Here is a 27,888-nt window from a genome sequence, read left to right on the forward strand (position 1 = left end):
CCCTTGTAGGTGCCTCAGCCTTGGCATCTCAGGAAGACTCTTAACTGCTCGTCTAATCCCAGTGACTGTGTCTTGTGCCCTAGCTCTACTGCTAAGCAAAGCAGTATGTCTTTAATTCAGGGTTCAGCCCATTACTATTCAACTCGAACCTGAGGGCAGTGCCACTCCTGTAACCCTCCTAGTCTGAATTCTGAACTCCAGATTACAAACAAGCCAGCCACTGATCATTTCAGTGTGATGAAGCATCTACTGTCAAGGAAATCGTTTGTTAAGCCGCATATACATACTGAATTTTCAGATCCAGAGATGTTTACATTTCTGGATTAAAATCAGTGTACTTATGGAAAATAAAGGCATGTTTGAAATTGTTTAGAGGTAAATCTTTTTTGATTATTGCAAAATGGAGCAGAAAAATACTATGATGTCTACATTTTAATTACTATTAAAGATTTAGTCTATACAGTAGGATTATGTTGTATTGAAAACCAGTGGCTTTCTGCAGATTCTAAAGCCCAAGTAATAATATAAACTTAGTCTATTTCCTTGAGAGTGAGCTTTGAAACAATCTGATTGAAAACACATCTGAAACTGTCTAATCATGTTGTTTTGCTACAACAGAAAATAGTTCCTTTTATATTTAAGCTAAGGAAAATAAACTAGTGCAAGAAAACAAACATACTTTTATCCATGAAGGAAAGAATCTTTGGACTTTATTTCTTATCTTTACTTTTTCTGTAAAGTTTAATTGCAGTTTGGAATGGCAGCATCTTAAGTACTTGATGATGCTGACCATTCATTCCCATATATATATATAACAATTAAAATATCACTACAGCCACTTTTAATATATATCAAACAGTTTGGCTTAATTTCATTAGCAGTTGGTATTTAAATACACTGATTTATGAATAATTGAAGACCTTATTTAGGTTTAATAGACCTTTTTTTTAATATGCAGTGAACCATAGCAAATGCATTATGATCTCTAAGCAATTAACTCTCCAGAAGTTTTGTTTTTTTTTTAAGATTTTATTTATTTATTTGAGAGAGAGATTGAGCATGAGCGGGGTGAGGGGCAGAGGGAGAAGCAGACTCCCTGCTCAGCAGGGAGCCTGATGTTGGGCTCAGTGCCGGGGCGCAGGATCATGACTTGAGCCAAAGGCAGATGCTTAACCAACTGAGCCACAGGTGACCCCAGAAGTTTATTTTTAATAATCCCCAGTAACAGCTGTACCATCAGAAATACTATTCAATAAGGCATACTGAATGTAAGAAGGAGCAGACTTAGCTTTATATGCTTTATTTCTTGAGCAAAGGAAAAAATGAGGCACTTGCATGACAGTACCCTGAATGTTTCAAGCTGAGAGTAAAATCTGATTAAAGATGGATCTAACATGTTAAAATCAAGTAAAAGTCACCAAGTTGTGAAAAAGCACCAAGATGTGTTCCTTATGGTATGTTATGCCACTTCGAGCCCACAGCAAGGTGGTTATGTAACCAATTTGACTACCATCAAAATATTTAATCTTACTCTTTTAAAAATGACTTCTTTACTTTTTTAGTCCTGCTTTATAAACAGTTGTTTACATTATCTTGATTAAAGGTGTTCTGAAATTTAAAGTGGCAAGACAATTCTAGATCTTCTAAAACTTAGGTGTACTATATTTTAATATAATGAAATTTTGATAGGGGAGTATTCATTAAAAACACAGTTATCAAAATGTGGCATTGTTTTATACATATTTTAACAAAATTAGCCAAGCAAGGATGATAATATGCTGACAAACTAGGAAATATGAATCTAATGGAATAACACCAGTCACTAGAACAATCTGGCACTGAAGTTTAGAAATTTCTATTTCGCAGTTACAGAAAGAGGTATTCTGTATCTTTGAAATAGGGAAAGAGAGGAAATAAAAGGATTAATTACCTCCACAAGTTAGATCTCAAAATTCCAGTGCTCGGAAGGACAAAGAGTAGCTGTTGCCGTCTGCTGTTCTAAAATAAAGGCCTTTGAGTATCCACCATGTATGAAGGCGGCTGACAGTGGCAAAGGACAAACATGACCGTTTTCAGAGGATAGAGCTGAACAGTGAGTATTCCAACAGGTTACGCTTGTGTGAGGATCCAGAAGCCGTGGGTGAACTTAAATGATCCTGAGGCCCAATTTTAGAGTACAGATAACTTCACAGAGACCCAACCCATTTACTTCATGTGACAGGTAGATAAATTGTTGGGGTTATATTTTAAAATCACTACAAAGGGCTTGCGGTAAAATGAACCCTATAGTGTATTCTTTTGCAAACCATTATCCAGTACCATGGAGGCCCGTATATGCCTATTCAATTTGCCTATTAAAGAAAGGGTGTCTTTGAGATTTTCTTCGGCTGCTGTACACCCATCTTATCTAATGAGCTGGGTATTTTGATAGTCTCTTGACCCACCAAACCTATGGCAGATTAGTGATCCTTCCAAATAGGGGTAATCAGGGAGAGAAGACGAGAGAAATGAGTCCTGGGGTAATTCCTTTGGCAACCCATTAATGCTGTCTTCAGCAGTGTCTGAGTGCATTTTTGATCTGAAGAGGCGATAGCATTTTTCAAAAAGTTTTCTGTGGTCCTGAGACTAATCCTGGAACCTAAAAGTCATTTCCAGCTTGACCACGCCACCACACTTTCCACAAAGCCACATCTCGTCTGAGTTCCTGGCCTTGGTCAGGGTTCTGAAAGCAGCCACAAATGTGTAGTCTCCGAGTGGGCACTTGTTTGTAAGTATTTATTTTCCGGAGCCCACTCAGGAGCCAAGAGAAGCTATAGGCTGTTACAGAGGACGGAACAATGAGTCAAAACAACGCCTCCCCACTTTTACACTAATGCATGGGGGAAATCCCCGGAACACTAGTGTTTGATTATGAATGGAGATTGCTTTGGGGGTGACCGGGCTGGTGTTGAAAGGCAAGCAGAGATCCTGGCTTGGTCAAAGCACTAAAACCCACTGGATAACCATGGAATTCCCGCCCAGGAAATCTTTCATAAATGATTTCTGCAGCAAAAATATTGTTGAAAAGTATTTATTTACACTATAGTCATAAACCATCCATTATCTGAACTTCAGTTAGTGGTTTTGCATTAGAATAAATCATTTATATTTCCACAACTATTAAGAGCTAATAACCAAACAAGTCAGCTCCAGTAATATTATTTACATTCTTATCTGCAATTCGACTACAAAGGTAACACTTAAGTCACAAAACAGAGCATACAAAAATATACTTTCTAAAAAAAAAAAAAAATCCAAATATTAATAGGCAGAAATATACAGCCATACTAAACCCAGGGAGTGATTTTTTTTTTCCATAGTAAGGCAACCCATTTACATGCAGACCCTGTAACATTGTCTACATCACACAAGGCACCAAGGACACTTCCGATACAACTGCATGCATCCTAGTTTCAGAGAATATATGTACATCCTCCTTTAAATAAGTTAACTTCTGACTCATTTCAAGAGATCATAAATGCTTTACTTTTTTTCCCAAAGGTTCAGAACTTGGAGAACAGTGCACATCAAAAAATACACAAAATCTGAGTGGATATACACTGAAAAAATAGTCTTTACGTTTCTCAAACAACTCAAAAAGGAGCAGATATTGCTATGTCCCTCCCATCACATTGCACTTCCGTTCTTTGAGTTTATAATACATATTGCTTAAAGGGTTAGAACGACTAGATAAGCTTTGATTCACTGTTCTAGGGCCACAGAATGCAGCATAAAGGCCATGCTTCATTCACTGTACAGCATCCCCAAATCAGTCCCAAGCCATAAAGTGCACATCAGCTTTGCTTTCTGCTGCCCCCACCTGAAGGGATCAGCATCTCCCAACCTACTGTAGAAAAAGTCTCAAATCAACTCTGACATCCAGAGTCAAAATCCTGTAATGGGACAAAATACGAGAGAGGGGAAAGCAAAACCTAGTCAAACAACCCTTTAAAGCAGGGTCAGGCCTCAGCCCTCCAGGCCAGGGGCCCCCTCCCAACCCCTTTCCAAGCCTCCCCATTATGTTGGGGTGATGATAGTCAACTCACCTAAGAGAGACTACAGTGGGCTAAGTTTTGGGAAGGACCTGCTTCTAAGTGGAAAGGGGACAGTGCTGGGCTCCACCAAGGCCCTTTGCCCAAGGAAGGGAGAGAGGGGCAGGAAAGGGTGGTAGTGTTTGTTGTGCAGCTCGAGTGGACCAGTGGACGAAGGGCCTCCGGGGCCTCAAGGAGCTGGTGTGTCAGCCTGAGGCTCGTCTCAAGGTGTCCGGGTCCGAGAGGAGCAAGGGGCAAGGGACCCTCCACCGATAGCGCTGCTGTTGCTGCCGCACATGGGCCCCCCAGCCTGAGAGCCTCCAGGGCACGAGGCCGAGGAGGCCCCGGGCCCAGATGAGGAGGGGGCGCTGCTTTTGCGCTCCTTCTGTCTCAGGTGGATCTTGGTGTGGCGCTTCCTCTCGTCACTCCGGGCAAACTTGCGGCCGCAGTAGTCACAGGCAAAGGGCTTCTCGCCAGTGTGGGTGCGGATGTGGGTAGTGAGGTGGTCACTGCGGCTGAAGTTACGCATGCAAATCCGACACTGGAAGGGCTTGTGTCCCGTGTGGATTCGGATGTGCCGGGTCAGCTCGTCCGAGCGGGAGAAGCGTCGGTCACAGCCTTCTGCTGGGCACGGGTAGGGCCTCTCGTGCACTGGGGTCTTGCTGGGCCTGTTGGGGTACTTGCGAGGCCGCAGAATGGGCCGCAGTGGCAGGTGGTGTGGGTTATAGGCGGCGGCGGCGGCGGCAGCGGCGGCTGAGCTGCTACCAGCCAGCCTGGGTCCCTCACTGCCTCCATTGGCCCCTGGCCCTGTGGCCGCAACACTGGGGCCCCCCAGGGTAAAGTTGCGGATGGTGGAGAGTGGAGTGAGTGGAGGAGGGACTCGCAAGGAGTCCAGAGGGCAGGGGAAGGGTTTGCGGTCTGGGCCAGCTGTACCATGTAGGTCTCTCTGGCACTGTGATGGGAAGAATCCAGGATAGTCTGGGATCATGGGAAAGAGACCGGGGTCCGTGGCTGGCTTAGGGGAGGGGTAGGAAGGAGGTGGTGGGTAGGCCAGAGAGGAGGAGGTGGAGGTGGTGGCTGCTGACAGGAATGCCGAGGGATCCTGGTAGATGTCTCCTGCACAGCCAGAATAAGGAGGCGGTGGCGGTGGAGAGTAGAGGTGGTCCAGGTCAGGCTGGGTCTGAGACATGGTGCACACACCCAGGGGTCCTGTGGCCAGTGGGTTGGGGGAGGCAGAGGTGACGCTGGACGAGGCCGTGGTCGAAGCTGGGGAGGTAACCCCCTGCAGGATGCCTGCACTCACAATATTGATGATGCCTTCTGGGTAGCAGCCGGCACCAGGGTACTGGGGGTCAATGGAGAACTTGCCCATGTACGTGAAGGTCTGGTTTCTAGGTGTGGAGACGGGAGCAAAGCTGCTGGGATATGGGAGATCCAAGGACCTCTTCTCTCCAGTCATGTCAATGTTGATCATGCCATCTGGGGAGGGAATAGAAAGAATGGAGGTGGAGCAATGAGAATGCAGCCAAGTATCCCTTGTCATCCCCTCTAAACATGGGTCCATTCCCAAATCCCAAGATCCTAGCACAGTAGAGCTGGGGCAGAGTCCAACAGGTGGGAAAATTGCAGCCCAGAGACAGTAAGAAGAGGGCAGCCCAGGATCCCACTGGCAGTCAGTGACAGTCTGGGACTCAAACTACCTCCAGGAAAGCAGGATGAGCTACTCCCAACCCCCACACACAGCCATCTGTGGCTCTTGTCCCCAATAAAAACACCCAATAATAGCAACAACAATATTAAAAAAATTCCCCATCTGCCTGGAACTTCTCTCCCTCTCCTTTGTCTGGGGGTCCCACGGCTGGGGCTAACAGACACTAACCAGGAGACTGATCCCAGCCAGTGCCGCCCGAGAGAGGGGAGCCTGAGGAGGAGATCAGTGATTTCCTGGCTGCTACCCATCCGCGGTGCCTTCCCTCCCTCCCTCCCTCTCCAAGCTGCGCTACAGCTGACGGCTGCTGGAGGGTATGGGGCGCTGCAGTGGAAGGAATCTATAGGTTTCTTCCCCTTCCCAACCTTCTCAGCCTTGTCCAACACCCGCACGCCCCAGCCCAAGGCCAGTGGCGGAGCTTCGAGGAAGGAGCGGGGGCCGCGGGGGACCACTTTCCACTGCATCGCCAAGGAAACCAGCGGCGCGGGTGCCCCCGCGGGCCTCCTTCGGCAGCCAGGGGGCCGCTTCCCGCGTTGCCCGCCCTCCTCCTCCTCCTTCTTCCCGCCTCGCCAACCCCCTCAACTTCACGGGCGGCGCGCAGGTGGGGGCGCTCCTTCTGGCCGCTCCCGGAACGCGCTCGGAGATTTTTCCCGGGGTCGGCTCTGCCCGGGAGGGAGCGGCGGACGCTTTCCTCTGGCGCTTTTCCGCCGCTCGGCTCTCCAGCTCTCCTCCGGAGCCCCGAACTTTCTCGTCACTTTGTCCCTGCCCCGGGAGAGGGGAGGCCTGGGTACCTCCGGCCCACGAGCCGCCACAAGCCCGACGCCTGGTGGGGCACCTCTTCTACTCTTATCCCTGCGCCCGCCGGGGGCTGGGCGCGCCGCGGCGCAAGCACGCCGGCTCGCTGACGACCTGGTGCATCTGCCCGCGCGCTCAGCTCCAGCAATCCGGTCCTTGCTCCCGCGGGCTTCTCCTGCACCCCGTTCGGTCAACACCGTCCACCTCGCGCCCCAACCCTCTCCTCCAAAGTCCTGCAAACGCACCGCACCCCACCCACCACCTTCGAGCCGCGTGGGTCCCGGCCCGCGAAGGGGACATGCGGCTTACCTCCGGCCACTCCGTTCATCTGGTCAAAGGGGCCTCCCAGTTCGGCATTGGGGAAGATGGTCACCGACGTGGCGGCGAGGTCCTCCACCGGGTAGATGTTGTCAGACAGCTGGTGCACAAAACCACTGAGAGTTACTGGGATTTTGTCTACGGCCTTGGCGGTCATCATTTGCTCCTCGCACAACCTGGAGACCCAACTCCCTCTCTACCTGGAGCGTCAGAGAAGCCGTTTTGGAGAGGGATTGGACTGAGTCTAAGTTGGTATCTCCTTTTGCCCTCCACGCTTAAAAGCAACCACAAAAAAAAAAAAAAAAAAAAAAAACAAACCAACAGAAATAAAACTAGCAAACAAGTTGCTGTTTTTTCTAAGAAAGCAGAAAAATGACTATTTGCCACTGACTCTCTCCTGTGTTCCGGCTGGGAAGCCAGGAGTTGCTGGTGTAGTGTTATTATAACAGTCAGTGTGTCCCCTCGCCGAGCTATTAATCAATTGCTGCTCTCTCGCTTAGACGGAAAGTGTTGCTGTAAGTATTTATGGGCAGGTCCTCAATGCCCGTGACGTCGCTGCCCATATATGGACTGAGGAACAGGGCTGGGCCAGGCGGCTTCTTGCCGTCACATGGCCGATTTGCATACGGGCTCGGCAGCGCGGGCTCCGCGGGGCTCGCGACTCCCGGCTCTCAGCAGGGAATCACGGGGGTCTAGGGCGCGCAGCCCAAGCCCCAGTCCCTGTCCAGGGCGCACGGCCCAGCGGGGAGCGGACGAGCCCGGGAGTCCGGCTCAGGCCACCGGGGAAGAGCTTGCGGGTCCAAGCTGCGGCGAGGCCTCCCCAGGCGGGGAGGAATTCCGGTTCTCCGGGACTTTCCAAAAAAGGCGAAGATCCGGTGCCGGCGGCTCCGCCTCCCCAGCCCTTGTTTGGGAGCCATTCCGGAAAATTAAACTTCGGAAAGAAACCGAGCGGAGCCGAGACACTACAGTCAAACCCCTACTCACTTTCTTGGCAGCTCAAAACCGCAAGCAAAAGGAGGCAGCGAAGAAAAAAAAAAAAAAAGCTGCATGCATTCACGGAAGCTGACTGTTTTTTTCTGAATTACTTGGTGGAAAGAAGTGGCTGGTGATAAGAGTGAATGCGGTATTGCTTTTTTGGAAAGTCTGTTCTATTTATACAGGAGTGAAAACGGAACAGGTTTGGGGTTGTTTGTTTGTTTAAGTATTTCGGGCATCTTGGGGCTGGGGGGTAGACCCTAGGAGGAGCAGAATAACTGCGGCGAGCTTCGAGAGAAATCCTCAGCCGGAGACACCCCCCCCTTCCTCTGCCCGCGCGCTCCCCGCCCCCCTTCAGCTGCTGCGCGGAGCGGGCGCCCTTCCCAGCGCGTCTGGGCGGTCGGCTGTGTGGGGGCGTCCAGATGGAGGCTTGGACACTCACCCTGCCCCGCCACGCACACACACACATACACTCTTACACTCACACACGCTCCACTTCCGCTACACACACTCCCGCCCCCGCTGCCTTCTTCACACACCCACTCGCACACCTTACGCTACACACCTCCCTGTTGACAGCGCGCCGGGGCCGCCCGCCTCGCCAACAGAGTGCCCAGCCCGCCGAGCGCACCGGGGTTGCGGCACAGGATGCTCTGCCAAGACACCCCTCCTCACCTTCTCTCGCCGTACCGGCAGCCCCCAACCCCCGAGAGCCTACAGTCGGGGGGTTACGCCCTGCCCTCCCCCGAGCCCTACTCCACAACACGCACATTTGGAAGAATCTTCTTGCTTTGCCTCGCCAAGAGCCACCTCGGTGAGCCCAGGGAGGTCCCGAGTGACAGCAAACAGCGTCGCTAATGCCAATTTCGAGCCGCCATCACCCCACACGCGTTTCCCTTTTTGAGTAAAAAAACAACAAGAAAACTATCCCGGATGGAAACCTTTCTGTTTAGTTCCCAAAGCAATTTTTAAAAACTTTTCCGAGGTCCAGAAAGCGGTGGGTTCTGGCTCGCTGCACGCACCGCTCCCGCCTCCCGGCCCACAGCCGGAGCGCTCCCGGCTTGGTCTGGGCCCCGCGGGAGGCTGGTCCCAGGTGCCCAAGCCGGCGCGCCGCCACCGGCCTGGCTCTGTCCCGCCCCAAAGCCGCCAAGACCTGGGATAGAGCGCGGGGGCAGCTTCTGGGGCCTGGCCAAGCCCTTTCCCGCCCCCGGCCCGGGACGGCCCCAGCCTCGTGGGGGCCCAGGCGGGCGAGAGCCACGACGCCACGCCGTGGAGGAAGCGCGGCGCTGCAGGCGGCTCTCCAGCCGCTCACCTGCCGCGGCCGCGGCCGCCGCCGCAGCCAGCCCGCTCCCACCCGGCCCCGCACCCGGGGGAGGCCGGGCACGGGGAAGGCCGGCAGCGGCTTCTGCTCCTCCGCCCAAGCGTCGCGTCTCCCCCTGCCCGCCGCGAAATCGTCTTCAAGGGGGACCGGCCACCTTCCTGACTTCAAATGCCCAGAAAAAAATTGGGAAAGTTTACCGCTCGCACTGCGCGCTCTTTTTCCAATTGGAGATAAATATAAAAGGGAAAGGAAGGATCGCAGCGACCTTAGCGCCCTTGTAGATACCCCACCCTCGGCGTAAACGTGCAAAGTCCCATTTTGTAAAAAAAAAAAAAAAGAAGAAGAAAGAAAAAAGGAAAAGGAAAAGAAAAGAAAGCTGCGCTCTTACCACGTGCGCCAGCCCGCTCCGCCTGCGCTCCGGCCGGTCCCGCCGTCCCCGCGCTGACCACCGGCAAGACGACGCCTCGGAGGGGAGCCCGACTCGCATCTCCAGCCTTGAGTCCGAAAGAAATGGGGGGAGACAAATTATGCAAATGTGGGTAGTGGCAGCGAGACTCGGGTTACGGCCCCCGCCGGCCTCTGAGGTGAGGCACCCACACACACGCAGGAGGCGCGGGCGCGGCGACTGCTAGAGCTTCGCTCCTCTCCACGCACATGGGCGGGCGAGTCTCCGGGGCCGCCCCGCGGCGAGCGCTGCTGCCAGCCCCGCCGGCGGCCACTCCGCGCGGCCCGGAGGGGGAGCTCCTGGATGCCCGCGTGCCGGCTGAGAAGGGCGCAAAGGGCAGGACGTAGGCTGGGGGCGGCCCTGGCATAGGGGAGACTTGCGGTCCTCGGCTGCTACCCTTCCCGAAGGAGGAGGCTGAGTTTGGGGGTGAGACCGGAAAGGGGGCCCCACCGAGGAGAGGCGGGCTTGCCTGGCCCGTCTAACAGGCACATTAGAGTAAGTGGGAGTGACTGACCCACAGGAATTATCCGGAGCTTTCTAACAACTCACAACTCCCTCAAGAGCTGCACCGTGTCAAGCCCGCCGTGTGCCTGGGGTGGAATGGGGTAGGGGTGATCAATAGCGGCCGCCAGGCTCCGCGGGCTCCCGGGACGGCGCCTGGGGCCAGTCCTGGGAGGCCCTCCCTGAACCTCTGCTGGAAACGGGTCAGTAGATACTTCCTGTAACCACCTTCTTCTTTTTCTTCTTTTCTGAAGAATGCTAATGGAACGAAGGCTAGGCACACTCATTTCAAGCCAGCCACTCCGTGGTAAGTAGTAAGAAAGCTCAAGTGACTCGCCTAAAGTCACGCAGCTAAGTGGTGGTGTTCAAACTTGCAACCGGATCTTCGGACTCCAAGAACAGTGCTCCGGTCGCTACCTCCTTCTCTCAGGAAAACCCAGCTCCGGAAAGGGAACAGCTCTTTGAGGACTGAGAGCCTGGTTCGGCCCACTAGAGAAGAAACAGGTCACCTTCACCAGCTTCATCTCTTTTCTTTGACATTTCTGAGGAGAGGAAAGCTGAGGTCAGCGCTTTCAAAGGGCAAGGGCCGCAGGACCGTCATGGACACACACTCCTCCCCAGGGTGAAGGCAGAATTTGAATTCTTGGGCTCTCTAGACCTATGTTGTGGATGGAGTAAGCAGGTTGGCACAAAGCCAGCATACTAATAGGCCCTGGGATAGGAGAAGTCAAGCACACAGTACGCTTCCTGGAGGGAGTAAGTGAGGCAAGAAAGAGGTAGAGACCGGAAAAACTCCGCAGGTGTTTACAGAGCCCCTACTGTGCTGGGGAGGAGAGAAGCAAGGAAGGGGGAATGTGGCAGTTAGTATGGAGATGGACCACCGCCTCTACTTTTAGGCGCTTAAACTTTTTCTGATCAAAAAACTGAAAGAGGCAACCAATTACAAATAAATTGATTCTTAAATCACCCCCCCAAAAAACCTGAAAAAAAAAAAAACCCTAAACAAATAGATGTCTTTCTTTAAAACAGAGTTGTCAAAATGCCCAAGTAAATGGGGCACTCCAAGATATGTCAGGATTATTAATGCCAGATTCAGATGTGCTTTGTCCTGAATTCCAGACCCCAAAAGTAAAAGCGCAAGGAAGGAGAGGAGCATCTGGTGGGCTTGCCCCTGCAAGTGGGGGATTGGGTGGGAGGGAAGAGCAAGGTTGGCAGCCTGAGGCTTCTGGCTAGTCCTCAGAGTCCCCTCTGTAAGTGGTTTCCAGCTTCTTTCCCCATGATGTGTGGACTGAGAATCACAATCAGCCAGGAGGCATATCACAAATAATGTGTTAACATTTGCATTTTGATTTATTAAGAAATATTCTCAACATCATTAGAGGCCATTCCTATTGTAATATCCTTTTCACTCACTCCCATTCTAATCCAGCTACCGGAGTGGGAATTAAAGGGATGTCAGAATTGCTCGTAACTGCAGACACACATGAGATTATGGATCCAAACTTGAATGGCATAGGACATGTGCATCTCAGTGAAAATCAGGCTGATTGCCAACTCTGCCATCCAGCGAGGCCTTTCTTAAAGGCACCCCTGTGTGCCGAGAAAACTGATAAATGATTCCCTGCATTCAGCATCTCACTAGGCATCTGGTAATCCCAGAGACTATAAACCAACCACAGATTATGCCAGTCAGCGTTGTTGGGAAGCCTGGGAGAAGCATTGCAATGGAAATTGTGTTTTGTTGGCACAAATCCCCTGGTGAGGAGGAAGTAAGACCCCTGTGATCTCATTTTGTAGCAGTAGCAGCATTGGCTTAAGCAGGGGGTACTCAGCTCACCCTAAAGGGTGAACCATCAGTAAGTCAACAGATATTTCTTAGTATATGGGCTGCCAAAGCAAGCACAAGTCAACAGATTTCTTGAACATCTACTATGTATCAAGCGCTAGGCCAAACCCTGGGCATACAGTGGTGCCTAAAACCAGGCCTGGTTCCTGCCCCCATGGAGCTTGCAGTCAATCACACAGATACACAACCACAAACAATGACAGTGTTTGACACCAGTGACGAAAAGGACAAAGGACCCAATTGAGCCTAGAACATTGAGGAAAGCTTCTCTAAGCCAAGATCTGAAGGATGAGCAAGGATTGAGGAAAGGTCAGTGGAGAGAGCATTCCCAGGAGAAAAAGCAGGTGTGGAAAGGCCCTAAGGGGGGAGGAAGCAGAGTGTATTTGTAGAATAAAGAAAGGCCAGTGTGGGTGGAAACCTCCAGGACGAATTCCATACCTAGTACACTGGGGCTGAGGGTTAGCAGATACAAGCCCGCTCCTCAGAAGCCCCTCCCCAAACCATACTCCCTCCCAACCCCCAAGAGATTTTAACCTCTACAAGGTCTCTCCTTTTTCTCTATTATCTTTTCTGGCTAATGACAATGGCATTATAATTTTAACATTTGAGATTTTATTTTTTACCACTCAACTTCTGCAAACGAATGAGAACATGCCAACAAGATTTCAGCAAGAAGAGAGAACACAGACAGAAATGCTTATTGACATCAGTATTGTGTTTCAGTGACAGTCTTAATGAAATAACACTCCTTAGTTGTCTATTTCTCAATCAGGAAATGACAGACCAAGTGAATTTTGTCCCATTGAAAATGAATAAACTGAAGAAGTGCAGCATCTCTAGTTATAAACACATCATGTCAAACCTACTGATCACTTTACCACTGCTGGCAAAAAATAAAAAGTAAACCAGTGCATCATTTATCACAATTGTTGAAGACAAGGTACATATCAATCTGGGGTCTAGGTTAATAAGTGATAGTCTGTCAGATTGGTCACAAAGGCTCAAAGTAAAACTTCCATTCCAAATCACCCCTTTTTATGCCTTTAAATGTTAAATCTTTCAGCTTATACATTTAAATGTATGAAAAATGAAGTTCACTATAGCTAGGGAATTCCTGGATTTTTTTCATACACTTATCTCTAGCCTCCTTACATTACCAGGTTATGGAAAACAATTTTCCTTTTTCCAAGTAGTGTCAGACTTCCTACATAAGCTTTGTTTTTATGTTGAGAAAGGGATGGGACCAGTCCCTGCATCTGTTGTCAGAATAGTTATTTTGCAGCGTTTAAACGAAAAAAAGAAAAAAAAACAACACTTCATATTTCAACTTAATAATCTTGACAAGAATGGCCACCATTCTTGTGGTTAAGATTATGAGCTTTGGGGGTGCCTGGGTGGCTCAGTTGGTTGGGCGACTGCATTCGGCTTGGGTCATGGTCCTGGAGTCCCAGGATCGAGTCCAGCATCGGGCTCCCTGCTCAGCGGGAAGTCTGCTTCTCCCTCTGACCCTGCCCCCCTCATGTTCTCTCTATCTCATTCTCTCTCTCAAATAAATAAATAAAATCTTTAAAAAAAAAAAAAAGATTATGAGCTTTGGAGGCCCAGACAGCCTGGATTCAAATCCTAAGACCTAGATTTAAATCCTAATTCTGACACTGCCTGGCTGTGTTTTCTTAAGCAACTTATATAACTTCTCTGTGCCTCAGTTTACTCATCTTTGAAAAGGGAAAAGATGATTATACATATCTCATAGGGTATATTGGGGATTAAATATAATGATATATGAAAAGCACATAGCATACCATTTGGGACATAGTAAGTATTCACTAATTATTAGCTTTTAAATTATTACCATCAGTGAACATCTGCTTTGTAGGTAGATAGTATACTGTGTTTTCTAGGTTCATTGCTTTATTCCTCACAACCATCTTGCATAATTGGGCTATTTCTTCCTGTTTCACAGACAAGGGAACTAAGGCTCAGGAAGATACAGAGCTTACCCAAATTCACACAGTTGGGAAGTTGCCAAGCCAGAATACGAACCCTATGCTCTCAATTGCCAAAGCACCCATCTCTGAAGCACGTCATGTGATAGAGAGCAACCTGCAGCAGATAAAAGCAAAAAGAGTAGCTATACGTCCAATACTAATGTATGAAGCATTTGTGATATTTATTCTCAAATTCAGAGTTCCAGCTTCCAAGAATAATGATGATAGTATTACTGAGGACTTTCAGGTTTCGGCTGTAAGGAGAAAAGTTAACCCAGGAAGCAGCGATTCTTGGCACACAATTTATAACAAGCTGTGCCTTTGTGGAAAACGTCATCTAAACTTCGAAAGCCAAGTTCCACATTAATAATAACCTAATTGACATGACACCTTTCTTCCCCCAGGAAGATCAAAATGCATAATGATAATACTGGTGTTTTTCCACAGAGGTTTAGAAGTGTGGGATAGAAATGTAAAATTTAGGGAGGGTGGGTTAGCCAGTGACCTGCAAAATCCGCAGGCAGGCCTCCACGAGAGACATTCCTGGCCTTCGTGGAACCCGGGTACGGGACTTGCCTCCTGCTTTGTCTCATGTAGTCTCTATGCTGTTACTCTTTCAACTCCATCAGTTCCCTGAAGGCAGGGGCCTCCAAGTGTGCGCCCTGTCTTTTCTCCAGCAAGCGGAGTTCTGATAGAGTCATCCCAGCAGTGAGAGGAATGAGGCCTGGCTCATCTGAGATTTGCATATGCTATCTTGTCGGGGAGTTCCTAATTAACTAATTCTCCCCAGCCCATGGCACCGTATGTCTAATGATTTCTCCAGGAGATGTTGGACTTCAGAGCAAAGACAGGGACCCCAGAAAACATCCTCTGAAGGGCTTTTTTTTTTTCAGATAGGCCCTGTGGGGAAAGTTTAAATCAGAAAGTTCCAAGCTGCCATCATCTGTTCTCAGCACAGTGAGTACCACTGAGGCAGTGGCAGCTGGGAGTGGGGACCACTGTGGAGACATGGACCCAGAAGCCCTTTGCAGGCCCAGCCTCCGTCCTTCCTGACTCTTCCCTCCGCAGGACTACTAGTCACAGATGCAGGGCAATGCATGCAGCTGGGGAGTGGAAGGGATTCAGGGTAAGGAGCCCCAAGATCCTCCTTTCCAGTTCCACCTCTGCCGCAGACTGGTGGCATTATCTTGGGCTGGTGGTTGCTGCTGGGAGGAAGCAACAGGGCCTCCTTGGGGGGCAGCCTTGGGAGATAGGCTATTCTTTCCCCATATCTGATGATACTTCTCAACCATATGCCACAAAGATGTAGAGACATCACGTCCCCTGCCCTCATGCCTGCCCAGACTTTTAAATAGCAACCAGAAAGGCCAAAGTGTCTGCAAAGAGAGTTTGAGTTTTCACCGTCTTGAGTGAGGAAGGTGGTGAGGGCAGAGGGAAAGGATTGGAGGGAGTGAGAATGGCAGAACCATTGCCGGGTGCATCACTGGGTAGTGGAAAAAGCACTAGATTGGGAATCATGCTCCATGGTATCTCCTCATAATAATAGTATCCTTAATAATAATAATGGTTAATATTGACCAAGCACTAAAGGGTACTAAGCACTCTGCTGACTATGTTGCCTTATCTCTTAGCCTACCAAGCACACCGTGAAGCAGGTATCACTACTCTTTTCATTTTACAGATGAAGAAACTGAGTCACAAAAACCCAAGCCACAGAGCTACTTAAGTGGAAATGCCAAGATGTGAACCCAAGCAGTGTGATTCCATCGCCTGTCCTCAGGTGCTCCCGGGACCTACCCTAGCCTGCGTAACTAGACAAGCTACTTCACCTCTCTGAGCCTCAGGTTCTTCATCTTTACGATGGGCCTGGGCACTGCGGCCCAGGCTCTGCCCTTGGCCAGAGTATCGTGGTGAGTCAAAGGGAGAGAAAGAACACGTTCCGAAAAGCAGGACAGGCACTGCAAACCCAATCGTCGTCTCCCAGAGCAACTGTGCAGGTTGCTGGACCTTTAGTGATAGAGCTGAATGTAGATTGGGGTGGGACAGGAGGAGGCGACGTCTATGATTCCAGGACAGGGACGAGGCATCAACAATTGAATTGAACTTCTCACCGGTTCGCCAGTCCTGAGGCCCTTCAAAGGTCTGTTGCCTCCCTCCTGCACACTGGAAGGTGGTCCGGATCTGTGTACTCCCTTTCATCTGAAGATGGGATTGGGGAACGTGATCCCAGAGGCTTGGGGCCTTTGGAATGCGTCCTTGGCAGGTCTGACTCCCTGATGCTAAATAGAGGCCCAGACACGGGGTTACGCGACTTCTTTTATCCTAATAATTAACTAGAATGTATGTTTCTGCTCAAGGGCTGTTGTGCCTGAGAGAATATTGTGGTTACAGTGTGATCACCAGTGGGTAACAGAACAATTCAGTCAATGGTCTTGTAAGCACATAATCAGAGCCTCCCCAGAAACCTGGCAACTCCCAGCCTCTTAGAATTAGAACATTTGCTCTTTAAAAATACGATTAGTTAGGGGCACCTGGGTGGCTCCGTCGGTTAAGCGGCTGCCTTTGGCTCAGGTCATGATCCTGGAGTCCTGGGATAAAGCCCCTCATAAGTCGTAGGTCAGGTTGTAAGTTGGGCTCCCTCCTCAGCGGGGAGTCTGCTTCTCCCTTTCCCTCTGCCCCTCCCCCTGCTCGTGCTCTCTCTCTCAAATAAATAAAATCTTTTTTAAAAAATGATTATTTAGGCAACAGCCCATGGAAACTTCAAAAAGAGGAAAACCGGAACAATTTAGATCCTTTCTTCTTATTGTTTGGATTTTATGAAACAAGAAACACCAAAGACATGACCAAAATGACCATTTTAGCCCCTTCATCTGTTACTCAGAAATCCTCTGGGGAAGGTGCCTTCACAGAAGACTTATTCTCCTTGCCTTTCCTGTGCTTCAGACTTCTCATCTCGAAGCTCTGTCATATAACGGCAGCTCCAAACCAAAGCAATGGAAAATGATATCCTGAAGCCCAATATACACAATGAAGGGTACTAAGCACTCTGCTGACTATGTTGCCTTATCTCTTAGCCTACCAACCACACCATGAAGCAGATATCACTACTCTTTTCATTTTACAGATGAAGAAACTGAGTCACAAAAACCCAAGCCACAGAGCTACTTAAGTGGAAATGTGACCAAGTAAGGCTTGGTGGTGCCAGTTGAACGGGATTGACTCCCTCCACTCTGTGCAAATTCCCTGGCATCTGAAAGCTGTTGCTGTGACAGGAAGCTGGCCCACGACGGCTGGGGCTGGGGCTGCTTAGGTAAGGGAACCAGAGAGCCAGCGAATACATAGGGATGGGCCGGTCTTGCTTTCAAATGCTGGGACAAGCCATGGTGTTCTGTTAATCCATTCAGTGAAGATTAAGTACTTACTACGCACCAGGTACTGTGCTGGGTGCTTGGGATGCATCCGTGAACAAAACTCCCTGTCTTCATGTAGCTTACAGCCTGGAAATCCTTGTGGCTTTAATTCCAAGAACAAAAAAAAAAAAAAGAAAGAAAGAAAGAAAGAAAGAAAAGCTCTGTTTGTAGTGTAGTGTCTTCCCTTATCTTCAGCCAGAATCACATTTAAGCCACCCACACTCAGGTACAAATCTCCTGTAAGGCCATTAGAGAAAATATACCAACCTTGCTTTAGTAGCACATTCTGGTATTTAACACGCTTGCAAGGCATTCATTCTTCAGAGATAGAAAACACTCCTTTTTTGTTTTTTTGTGCATTTTATTTTGTTTTCTCTTCAGGAACATGAAAGAAGTTAGTCATGATGTTTTGAATAAGAACCAGTCCCAAGCTGGATACAGCCCTCGACCTCTCCTGTTTAACATGAACAAATCTCAGTTCCTACAGCCTGTCCTCTGAAGTTTTCCTTTTGATCCTTTCAGCATCCATATCAACTCTTTGATGAACTTCCTGATTTCCCACACTTCCCAGAGCTTGTAAAGCCTCATCAGACATTTTATGTGGCTCTCTATTCCTCCCAAATCCCTTTCACACACATTACTTCTTTTGGGACTTGGAACGCAACCCTGTGATGTTGGCAAGGTCCCGTTCACCTTTCCCACTGCCCAGAGAAGCCAAATGAGACCCAGAGAGGCCAAGGCACTTATCTAAGTTCGCACAGCTATTGAGGAGGCAGGGTGGACATTCCCAGTCAGGTCTCGCGGTGCTGATGTTGAAAGCGCCGTCTAATGTGAGCCTCAACACTCGTTGGGAAGGCCCAGGGCCTTGAATGCTTTTGAAATCTCTACTACACTTTGATGGCTGGTGGCCAGTTAACATTTAGGTCATGGGTTTCCTTCCCCAGGTGTGTGTTCACCCTGTTCTGTACCCCCATGTCATCTTACCCCCAGTGGCAGAGGCTGACAGCATAAAGCCAAGCCACAACAACAGCCAGCTCCTAGCCTTCGAGGTCACCGAAGGCAATTTGGGGGCCACCAGCTCCAGGTCCATCCCATGTAGTCCTCATTTGTCCCATTTCTGTGAGGTTGGCACTGACTCACTGCTTGCTACCCTCTGGGTTATCAGCCTGTGGTGCAATCAGAAGAGATTTTCATCTGTGTGGGGGTGGCGTAAGTGTGGTTGGGTCTACCCTACTGGGGTGACCAGCCTGACCAGGGGGAGGGGTCAAATTCATCAACTTCATGGATGGAAGACCTTGCTGGTTTCGTTTTCCCCAAACTTAGCTAGCCTATGCTATGGTCTGCTCAAAGATGATCACATAGTATTTTTAGTGAAACTTGTGTGCGTGGCTAAAATTTGGCCAATTTTACCTTGTCTAATGGGTTTCGTGTTTGCCCAGAGGGTGGCAAGAGATTCATTAATACAGTGGAAGGAGCTGACTTGCAACCCCAGGAACTGGCCAGTAACCATGCCGGTCCATCTTCCCATCTGACTCATCGGAAGCCTAGTCCCAACAATCTAGATCAAAACAATAAAAACAACAAAGAAAATGCCCTCTTAAAAAGTTAAATTTGATGATGAGCTGATAGCCTGTTACAATTTTTAAAAAATCCATACTCTTTCCATGACCTATAAATCTTTACATGTCCTGGCCATGTCCTACACCTCCAACCATAGCTCTTTCCTCTTGCCCCATGCTCACCGTGCTGGGCCACCTCTTAAACATCCCGAGCTCCTTTCCATCTTAGAGCCTGTGTTCTCACCACTCCCTTTGTCTGGAACGGTTCCTGACCCATCCCTTTGAACATCCCACATCTAGTCCTATAGACCAAACGTCATGTGCCCCTAAAATTTGTATGTTGAAATCTATTCCCCAGTGTGATGGTATTTAAAGGTGGGGCTTTTGGGGGTGATTAGGTCATGAGGGTGGGGCCCTCATGAATGAGATTCGTGCCCTTATCAAAGAGGTCCCTGGGAGTTCCCAGGTCCCTTCTGTCTTGTGAAGACACAGTGAAAAGATAGGCACCTGTGAACCAGAAAGTGGGCTCTTGCCAGACACGAAATCTGCTATTGCCTTGATCATGGACTTCCCAGTCTCCAAAACTGTGAGAAATAAATTATGATTGTCTATCAACTGCCCAGTTTATGGTATTCTGTTTCAGCAGCCTGAATGGACAGCTCCTTCAGATCTCAGCACAAACCTTTCTTTCCCAGACCTCCCCACTTTTCCCTGGTCACTCATCCCCTGTCCATCACTGTGCAGTGTTCTTGGTGCTGGGCATATACAACGGTAAGAACCACAGCTGTCACAACCACCACTGTATGCCCAACACCAAGAGTAGTGTGCTACACAGAGCATGCAGTAAGCATTTGCTGAATGAAATGAAAGGAAAAAGCAGTGATCAGCCAGGTTTCAGATCCACTGCCTTAGTACGGGGTCCCTTTCCCTCCGTGGATCCCAGCTGCTTTATTTGTAAAACAGAAATATTTGTGCAGCATCCAAGGCCCCGTGCAGCTTTGGCGGTCTATTATTAGCTGGCCCTGAGGACGCAGGGGAGCCCAAGGGCTGCAGGCTCAACATCACCCCAAACTGGACTGTGCTTTCCTCCATAAGGCAGCATCTCAAGTCATGATAAAGCAAACCAGATTAAGTCTGTAGAAGAGGCCTCCCCTCCTCTACAAATAAAAAATTAGGCTCTGCTTTCTTCTATGAAGAGATCAGATAATTCTTATAGAAATTGTTCTCCATGAAATCGTTTTGATTGAATCCTGCTGACTTTCTTTTGCCGAGACATTTGCAAGTGGATGGAGCAAATCAATGTCCAGATGTATACGTGGGTTATGCTTAGAAGGTAGATGGACTGAGTCCATAACTACTGGCATCTCTTTTCACTTTTATAAATAAAGGTGATTTATTCTTTTTCAAACTTCAGGTAAGACCTCGGGATTCCATTAATTCTTTCAAATGGATGTTCTGCTTAAAATGATATAGATACAATGGAAAGGAGACAGGGGGAAGAAAAATGATTTTTTTCTATCTAATTAGAGTACAGAAACTTGAAGTAACTTATATTCTTTGGTCTAAGGCACTGAAGGCTGCATGTTATTTTTTGAATGAATACTGTTAAATTTCAGTTAGTAAATACCATTATCATCAACGTTTGGTCTTGAATACTCTAATGGCACTCCTGTGGGCTTACTTTAATTTCAGTAATGTATTTTAATTTGGGCTCTAGAAATGAAACTACAGGTTATATAATTTTTTAAAAATCAAAAATAAGTTGATCAAGAATCAGCTGGCTTCACTGGGACCTGGTTATTTAAAACACACATACACAAATCATCAATAAATGATGTAAAGAGAAAATGAACGTGCAAAGAAGTCAATTCTTTCATTGTCAGCTTCCAAAAGAATCAAGAATGTCAGGTGTAAATTATACTTGACAGTTAAACAAATGTCATCTGTCAAAATTGAGGAGGGAGGGCATTGCTGATGAAATAATCCGCTAAGTATTTTGAGACCTAGTGCATGTTAGGTCCTGTGCCAGAGGTTACAGAGAATGCAAGAGGAATTAGAGTTCCTGCCTCTTGGAACCAGTAGTCCAGGAAAGAGGTAAGGCAAGTGCACAAATCAGTAGAATGCATGAAGGACATAGCAAGTATTATCAGACATGTTCAAAAATGTTGGTACGGGACCCCAAGAAGGGGGAGGACAATCAGCAGTGTGATAGTAGCCATCAGATGAAGCAAAGCATAGGAAGGTCACTCAGTTCTTCAGATTTAGGTGGAACTGTGTCCTTCATAGCTCAGTACACCTCTCTGTCCTACATCTAATTCAGCGGCATGGCTGTGAGAGATGACCAATAAACACTGGTAGATCGATTGTTTGGTTGATTCTTAGTAAGAGACAAAGGAGTGTCTCTTATGGTTTGCCTCCCTCTCTTTTTTTTCTTTCCCCTATGTTCATCTGTTTCATTTCTTAAATTCCACATATGAGTGAAATCATATGGTATTTGTCTTTCTCTGACTTACTTCGCTTAGCATAATACCCTCTAGTTCCATCCACGTCATGGCAAATGGCAAGATTTCATTCTTTTTGATGGCTGAGTAGTATTCCATTGTATGTATGTATGTATGCATGTGTGTGTGTGTGTGTGTGTGTGTGTGTGTGTGTGTGTGTGTATACCACATCTTCTTTATCCATTCATCTGTCAGTGGATGTTTGGGCTGTTTCTATAATTTGGCTATTGTTGATAATGCTGCCATAAACATCAGGGTGCATGTACCCCTTTGAATCTGTATTTTTGTATCCTTTGGGTAAACACCTACTAGTACAATTTTTAACTTTCTGAGGAACCTCCATACTGTTTTCCAGAGTGGCTGCACCAGTTTGCATTCCCACCAACAGTGTAAGAGGGTTCCCCTTTCTCTGCATCCTTGCTAACACCTGTTGTTTCCTGTGTTGTTAATTTTAGCCATTCTGATAGGTGTGAGGTGGTATCTCATTGTAGTTTTGATTTGCATTTCCCTGATGATGAGTGATGTTGAGCATCTTGTCATGTGTCTGTTGGCCATCTGGATGTCTTCTTTGGAAAAATGTCTATTCTTGTCTTCTGCCCATTTCTTAACTGGCTTATTTGTTTTCTGGGTGTTGAGTTTTATAAGTTCTTTATAGATTTTGGATACCAACACTTTATCAGATATGTCATTTGCAAACCATAAGACAGCCTCTTAACGACAGAGAACAAACTGAGGGTTGCTGGAGAGGAGGTGGGTGGAGGTGGGGGATGGGTAGATGGGTGATGGGGATGAAAGAGGGCACCTGTTGTGATGAGCACTGGGTGTTAGATGTAAGTGATGAATCACTAAATTCTACTTCTGAAACTAATATTACACTGTGTGTTAACTAATTCAAATTTAAAACTTGAAACATTAAAAATAATAATAAATAAATAAACAATAAAAGACAAAGGAAACATATTCCAAACATTTGCTGTAGCAGCCAGTTGGTAGAATTAATGGATCCTCGGGACTTACCTTGAAGACTGATAAAATATTTGGCTACTGTATTTGCAGGCCCATAAAAATAAGCTAGGTATGTATTTATCATCTTTAGTTTTCCGGGCAAAGATTATTGAACCCAGTCAAGAAAGGAGAAATATGCTTTCGTGCAGCCCACTCAAAAATGAAGGAGGCTGCATTTAGCAGCAGCTAAACATTCTTTTTTCCATCAGAATGCTCTGAGAATTACTGCACAGATACCTCACCAAAAAGTGGTTATGAGGTTCTGTGTGGGGAGAAGGTGGGCCCCGAATTATGCAGGCTTAGTTTTATAATAGAATGATAGATAGAGAGAGAAAAAAAAAAAAACAACCTTAGCCTTGTGCACAGCTCTGACAATCTAGAGGAACCTCCAGGACGTGGCAGTCCCCTAAAGACAGAGTTTCCCCACCCTCTCCCAGGCCCCGGTCCTTGGACCATCCACAGTTGTAACCCCCATCGGCTGATCAGCTCTAGTCCACACCCACTGTGCAGACAGCTCCCCTGGGATCCACAGCCCCAGCTAGAAATGAACCATGAGGAACATGATGGCGTATTTTAGTGTGGGGCCTCTGCTTGCTCTTCAGCAGGGCTCCCGGACGGAATAGGAACTGAGAACTCACTTGAGCTGCAGTCATTGAGTTTGGAGAGCCGGGGGGAAGTCCATTCCTTCCAGGGGGGATGGTGACCCTTCTCATTAGGCTGAGGGGCCAGAAACCTGTCTCTGCCTTTTATATAGACTTTGCCTCAGTGAGAGCCAGGGGGAGTTTGGTAACGAGAGTCTCGTCCTCAGGCAGTTGACAGGAAGGAAAGACACCTGTCTCTGGCCCTGGTTCTCGAAGTTTCCATTTGGAGTAAATTTTTGAAATGGAAAATTGATTGTTTAAACTTCAGTAAATTAAAAAAAAAATGGCCTTTTGTTGGTTCTGTCTCAATGGTTTTAATTAACTCTCAAAAGTCTACAGCAATAACTGTTACCTATGATGCTATTATAGATAAAATGTGATGGGATAGATAAAATTAAATGTTAATTGGCATAATTACCCAGTTAATATTTTAAGATTTGTTATCTATATTTCTCTGCATTTGCCTTATTGTATATGGCAGCTCAATACAAAGATTTAAAAAAAGAACTTTCTCTGCATCCCCAATGAGTTATTTTTTCACTTTGACTTTGCTAGTTATTAGTCAGAGATGATAATAATAATTTTTCTTAAAGTGAGGGCTGCAGCTGAGAATTTCCAAATTGCAGTGAGTCACCTCTGGAGTAGTCAAGTCATTTATCCCCAAGCCTCAGACTCAGACGTTGTGCCAGGAAGGGGATCCAGGATTCCCCATCCTTAACACCAGGCATCAGTAACAGCCTGTCCCCCAGTACCACGTGGGACGGCTGTCCTGGCCTAGTGTGAGCTGCTGGGGTGCCTGAAGCAGGCCTCAGAGAAGGGCTCTAGTTTTCATGTCCCTCAAACCAGTGGCTTCCATGTTCTCTACCTCGGCATCACTGGACACGTCCTGCTGCCAAACAGTGACAGACATTCATTAGCCGCACAAGAAAGTCTATACACGTTACTTTGCCAAAAAAAAAAAAAAAAAAGGACCCGGACCATTAGAAGATCCAGCTTCTAGTCCCTGTTCTGCCAGTAACATCTGAATTATGGTATCTCAGCATGGGCAGTGCAGGATCTCTCAAACTCCAGCCATTTTTATTGCATCCTGTACTTTTATCCACTTTGTACTTTTATTTAAGTGATGTCTTTTCATAAATAAATATATTTTAAAAGAGAATTTTTATATTACTGCTGCAGGACAGAAACTTGTGTCATTTTGCATAAATAAAAATAAATCATAAGACTAACTATATTGGGCTTTCTGGCCAACACAGTGAAGTGACTGATAAAGTTCAGCTTCTGGGAATAAAAAGGATTAAATATGGGAAACAGGAACAGGTTCAGTGCTTAAGACCAAGGGCTGAGGCAGGCCCTTCATTACCATTTTTGTGCGTTGAAAAAAATTGTTGACTCATTGTCTGAGGTTATGGTGTAAAGAAATGTGTGAAGATACACCAGCCCTAAGACAGGGACTTCAACCAAGCCAGCAGCTGACAAGTTGCAGGTGGTTTGGTGTGGTGGTGGCAGGGGTACTGAGAGTGAAGGGTGGGGGGCTTGAAGATGAAGTAAAAGAAAGTTGAAGCAGGGCTGATCAGCTCTTTCACTTCATCCTAAAGGATCTGAGCTTTAACCTATAAGCCAGTGCTGTTCAGTCTTTTTTTTTTAATCAAACACTCCTATTATTTAAACGTTTGTAAGTCCATACTAACAAATAAATGCTATTTATTTATAAATCATATAAATATACAAATAACATTACTAACATCCAAGGCACAAATATAGCCTTAGGATGGCATTCTTATTAAATCAAATGTAAATTTATATATCAAATACTGTTTGTCTAGGAATACAACCAGGGAATTACTGTATAAGATATAAGATGACAAAGAGTAACGGAGGATCATATTTAGGAATTAATATTAGCTACTCTTTTCAAATTATAAACAATCAAGGATCTAAAAGCATTTTTAAGATTTTAAATTGCCTGCAGTTAATAAACTATTGAAGGGTCACAAGTTAACACAAGCTCTAATAGTTAATGATGCCCTGTTTTCTCCAACACAAAACCATATACTTAGGTTAGGGGTTCCTATCTAGAATATTTTAAGTGTTCATCCTATTGAACAAAAGTAAAAAGATGCTGTTTTCCCTCACAAATTCAACAAAGTTTTCAGTTGTCTAAAGAGTTAAGCAAGAAAATTAAAGATGAGCAATAAATGGGGCACCTGGGAGGCTCAATCCGTTAAGCATCCAACTCCTGACTTCAGCTTCGGTCATGATCTCAGGGTTGAGAGGGTTGAGAGATTGAGCCCTGCATCAGGCTCGTCAGGTTCCGTGCTCAGCTTGGAGCCTGCTTGAGATTCTCTCTCTCTCCCTCTCCCTGTGCCCCTCCCCCCACTCTCTCAAAAAAAAAAAAAAAAAGATAAGCAATAAAATGTAATAGCAAACATTTATAAAGCATTTAATTTTACCAGACATCGTTATAAGCAACCTACATATATTCGCTCACTTAATCCCTCCCAACTATCCTACGAATTATTAGTGTCCCCACCTCCCCAAGAAGAAACTAAGGCATAGAGATCCCAAGTATCCAACATCACAGAGTCTGTAAGAGGAGAGCCAGTGTATGAACCCAGGCAGACTGGCACCAGGGCCTGCGCTCCTGACCACTCTATTACAAGAATGCTCACCCAAGAGTTATTTAAAAGAGGGGGAATCTAAACGTAAACGACCATAAATTGTGGTAAATTCCCAATATGGAATAGTACATACCCACTAAAAACATGTTGTTTCAGCAATATTTGATGACCTAGGAAATGCTCGTGAAACTATCAAACTGAAAGCTAAATATGACGATAAGTGACATTTATTCAGTGATTGCTATGTTGTAGGTTCATTCTAAATGATTTATAATGGGTTATTTCAATTAATTCTCACACTAACTTTATGAAATAGATACTGTTTTTATACCCATATTACAGATGAGAAAAAGCTTCCAGAAGTTAAGTAATCTGCTCAACATTACACACGCTGGATTCAAATGTGAGCCGTCTGAGTCCAGAAGCAATGCTCTTAAATAATACTCTATGCAGCTTCCCCTTTATTCTCCTACAAAACTGAACGTCATTATGAGTTTCTGTTATTAATTCATTCATTTAACCAATATTTATTGAGCACTTCTATGATCCAGATGCTTCTCAGCAATGGGCTACAACAGTGAACAGGCAAAAATCCTACATTATATTCTAGTGGGAAATAGATATCAAACCACTCATTACAATAAAGTTTAATGAGCACTAAGACAAGGGAAGTTCCAGAGTGCCTTGGGAACCAGCAGTCTAATTAATTCCTGGTATGACAAATCCCTTCTAGATCCCATTATGTTTATATATTAGACTGGTCAGGGCACAGTTCAGATGATCAATGAAGGCTCCATACATCCACCTCATGAAAGAAGCAATCTCTGGTTGCTACTTATTCAATGGCTGACATAACCAGCTACCTTGGCCACAGATTGGACTAGGACCTGCCAAAAATAGCTATCTTATGCAATGGTTGTCATGCCTCTAGTACCCTGAGTGAGAGCAAGAGAGAGAGAGAGAGTGGGTTGAGAATTCTCAGAGATACTCCAGGAAAAAAAAGACTTAAAGGAAATCCATCAAAATGCTACTCCAGTTAACTTGATTCCTTAGCTCCAGATAGGAGATGGGTGATGTTATTTTCTTTTTGTACTTTTGTATTTTCCATATTTTCTACAGTGGATAATGTGTTGCATTTGTATTTTCTACATTTTCTATAGGTGATAATGGTTTGTATATGTAGGTTTTGAAGCTCCAGACCACTTGTACAATGACAGTACCTTGTAGAAAAGATAAAATAGCCAGTTGAAGAGACTTAGCATCTTTCTGACTACACGAACCAAAATGCTATATCCTGCTGGGTGTTTTAAATTGTGGCAAAATAAACAAATAATATAAATCAGCCATCATAACCATTTTCAGTCGTATGATTTAGTGACACGAAGTGCATTTACACTGTTGTGCAACCATCACCAGCAGCCAACTCCAGACTCTTTCTTTCTTGCAACTTCTTGAATCTCTGAACCCATTAGACAATAACTCCCTGTCCCCCTCCCCCCAGCCCCTGGCAACCACCATTCTACTTTCTGTCACCATGAATTCGACTACTGTAGGTACGTCATGTAAGTGGTACCTCATACAGTATTTGGCTTTTTGTGACTGGCTTACTTCCCTTAGCCCAATGTCTTCTAATGTCTTTATCCATGTTGTAGCCTGTGTCGGAGGCCTGAATATTATTCAGCCTTCCTTTTAGAGGCTGAATAATGTTCCATTGTCTGTATGGACCACATTGCTTACCCATTTTAAACCCAAGTGTTTGTTTCCACCCCTTGGCTATTGTGAATAATGTTGTTATGAACATTGATGTTCAAATATCTGACTCCCCACTTTTAATCCTTTGGGGTATGTATCCAAAAGTAGAATTACTGGATCATATGGTAATTCTATGTTTAATTTTTTGAGGAACTTCCATACCATTGTCCGTAGTGGCTGTACCATTTCACATTCCCATCAACAGTGCACAAGGCTTCCAATTTCTTCACATACTCACCACACTTTCTAGTTTTAGTTTCTTGATAATATCCATAATGATGGGTGTGAGGTGTTATCTCCTGTGGTTTTGATTTGCATGTCCCTGATGATTAATGATGGAGCATCTTTTCATGTGCTTATTGGTCATTGGTCACATTTCATCTTCAGAAAAATATCTATTTTGTTCTTTACACATTTGTTTTTGTGTGTGTT

The 27,888-nt window shown here is 46.4% G+C and overlaps 1 protein-coding gene across 2 annotated transcripts; it reads right to left on the reverse strand.

Moving 5' to 3' along the window:
- Positions 1–3,103: 3,103 nt before the first annotated feature.
- EGR2 (early growth response 2) lies at positions 3,104–7,521 on the reverse strand. Of its 2 annotated transcripts, XM_032423929.1 has the most exons (3): positions 7,092–7,521; positions 6,883–6,991; positions 3,104–5,549 (listed from the first exon to the last, which is right to left on the reverse strand). In XM_032423929.1, exons 2-3 carry the CDS (start codon positions 6,899–6,901, stop codon positions 4,294–4,296), a joined length of 1,275 nt encoding a protein of 424 aa, XP_032279820.1. In that variant the 5' UTR covers positions 6,902–6,991; positions 7,092–7,521; the 3' UTR covers positions 3,104–4,293. The 2 variants fall into 2 exon arrangements, with proteins under 2 accessions (XP_032279820.1, XP_032279819.1); XM_032423928.1 differs by having other exon boundaries at positions 6,883–7,515.
- Positions 7,522–27,888: the final 20,367 nt, after the last annotated feature.

This window comes from Phoca vitulina, unplaced genomic scaffold, assembly GCF_004348235.1.
Source record: "Phoca vitulina isolate PV1807 unplaced genomic scaffold, GSC_HSeal_1.0 scaffold29, whole genome shotgun sequence".
Lineage (NCBI taxonomy): Eukaryota > Metazoa > Chordata > Mammalia > Carnivora > Phocidae > Phoca > Phoca vitulina.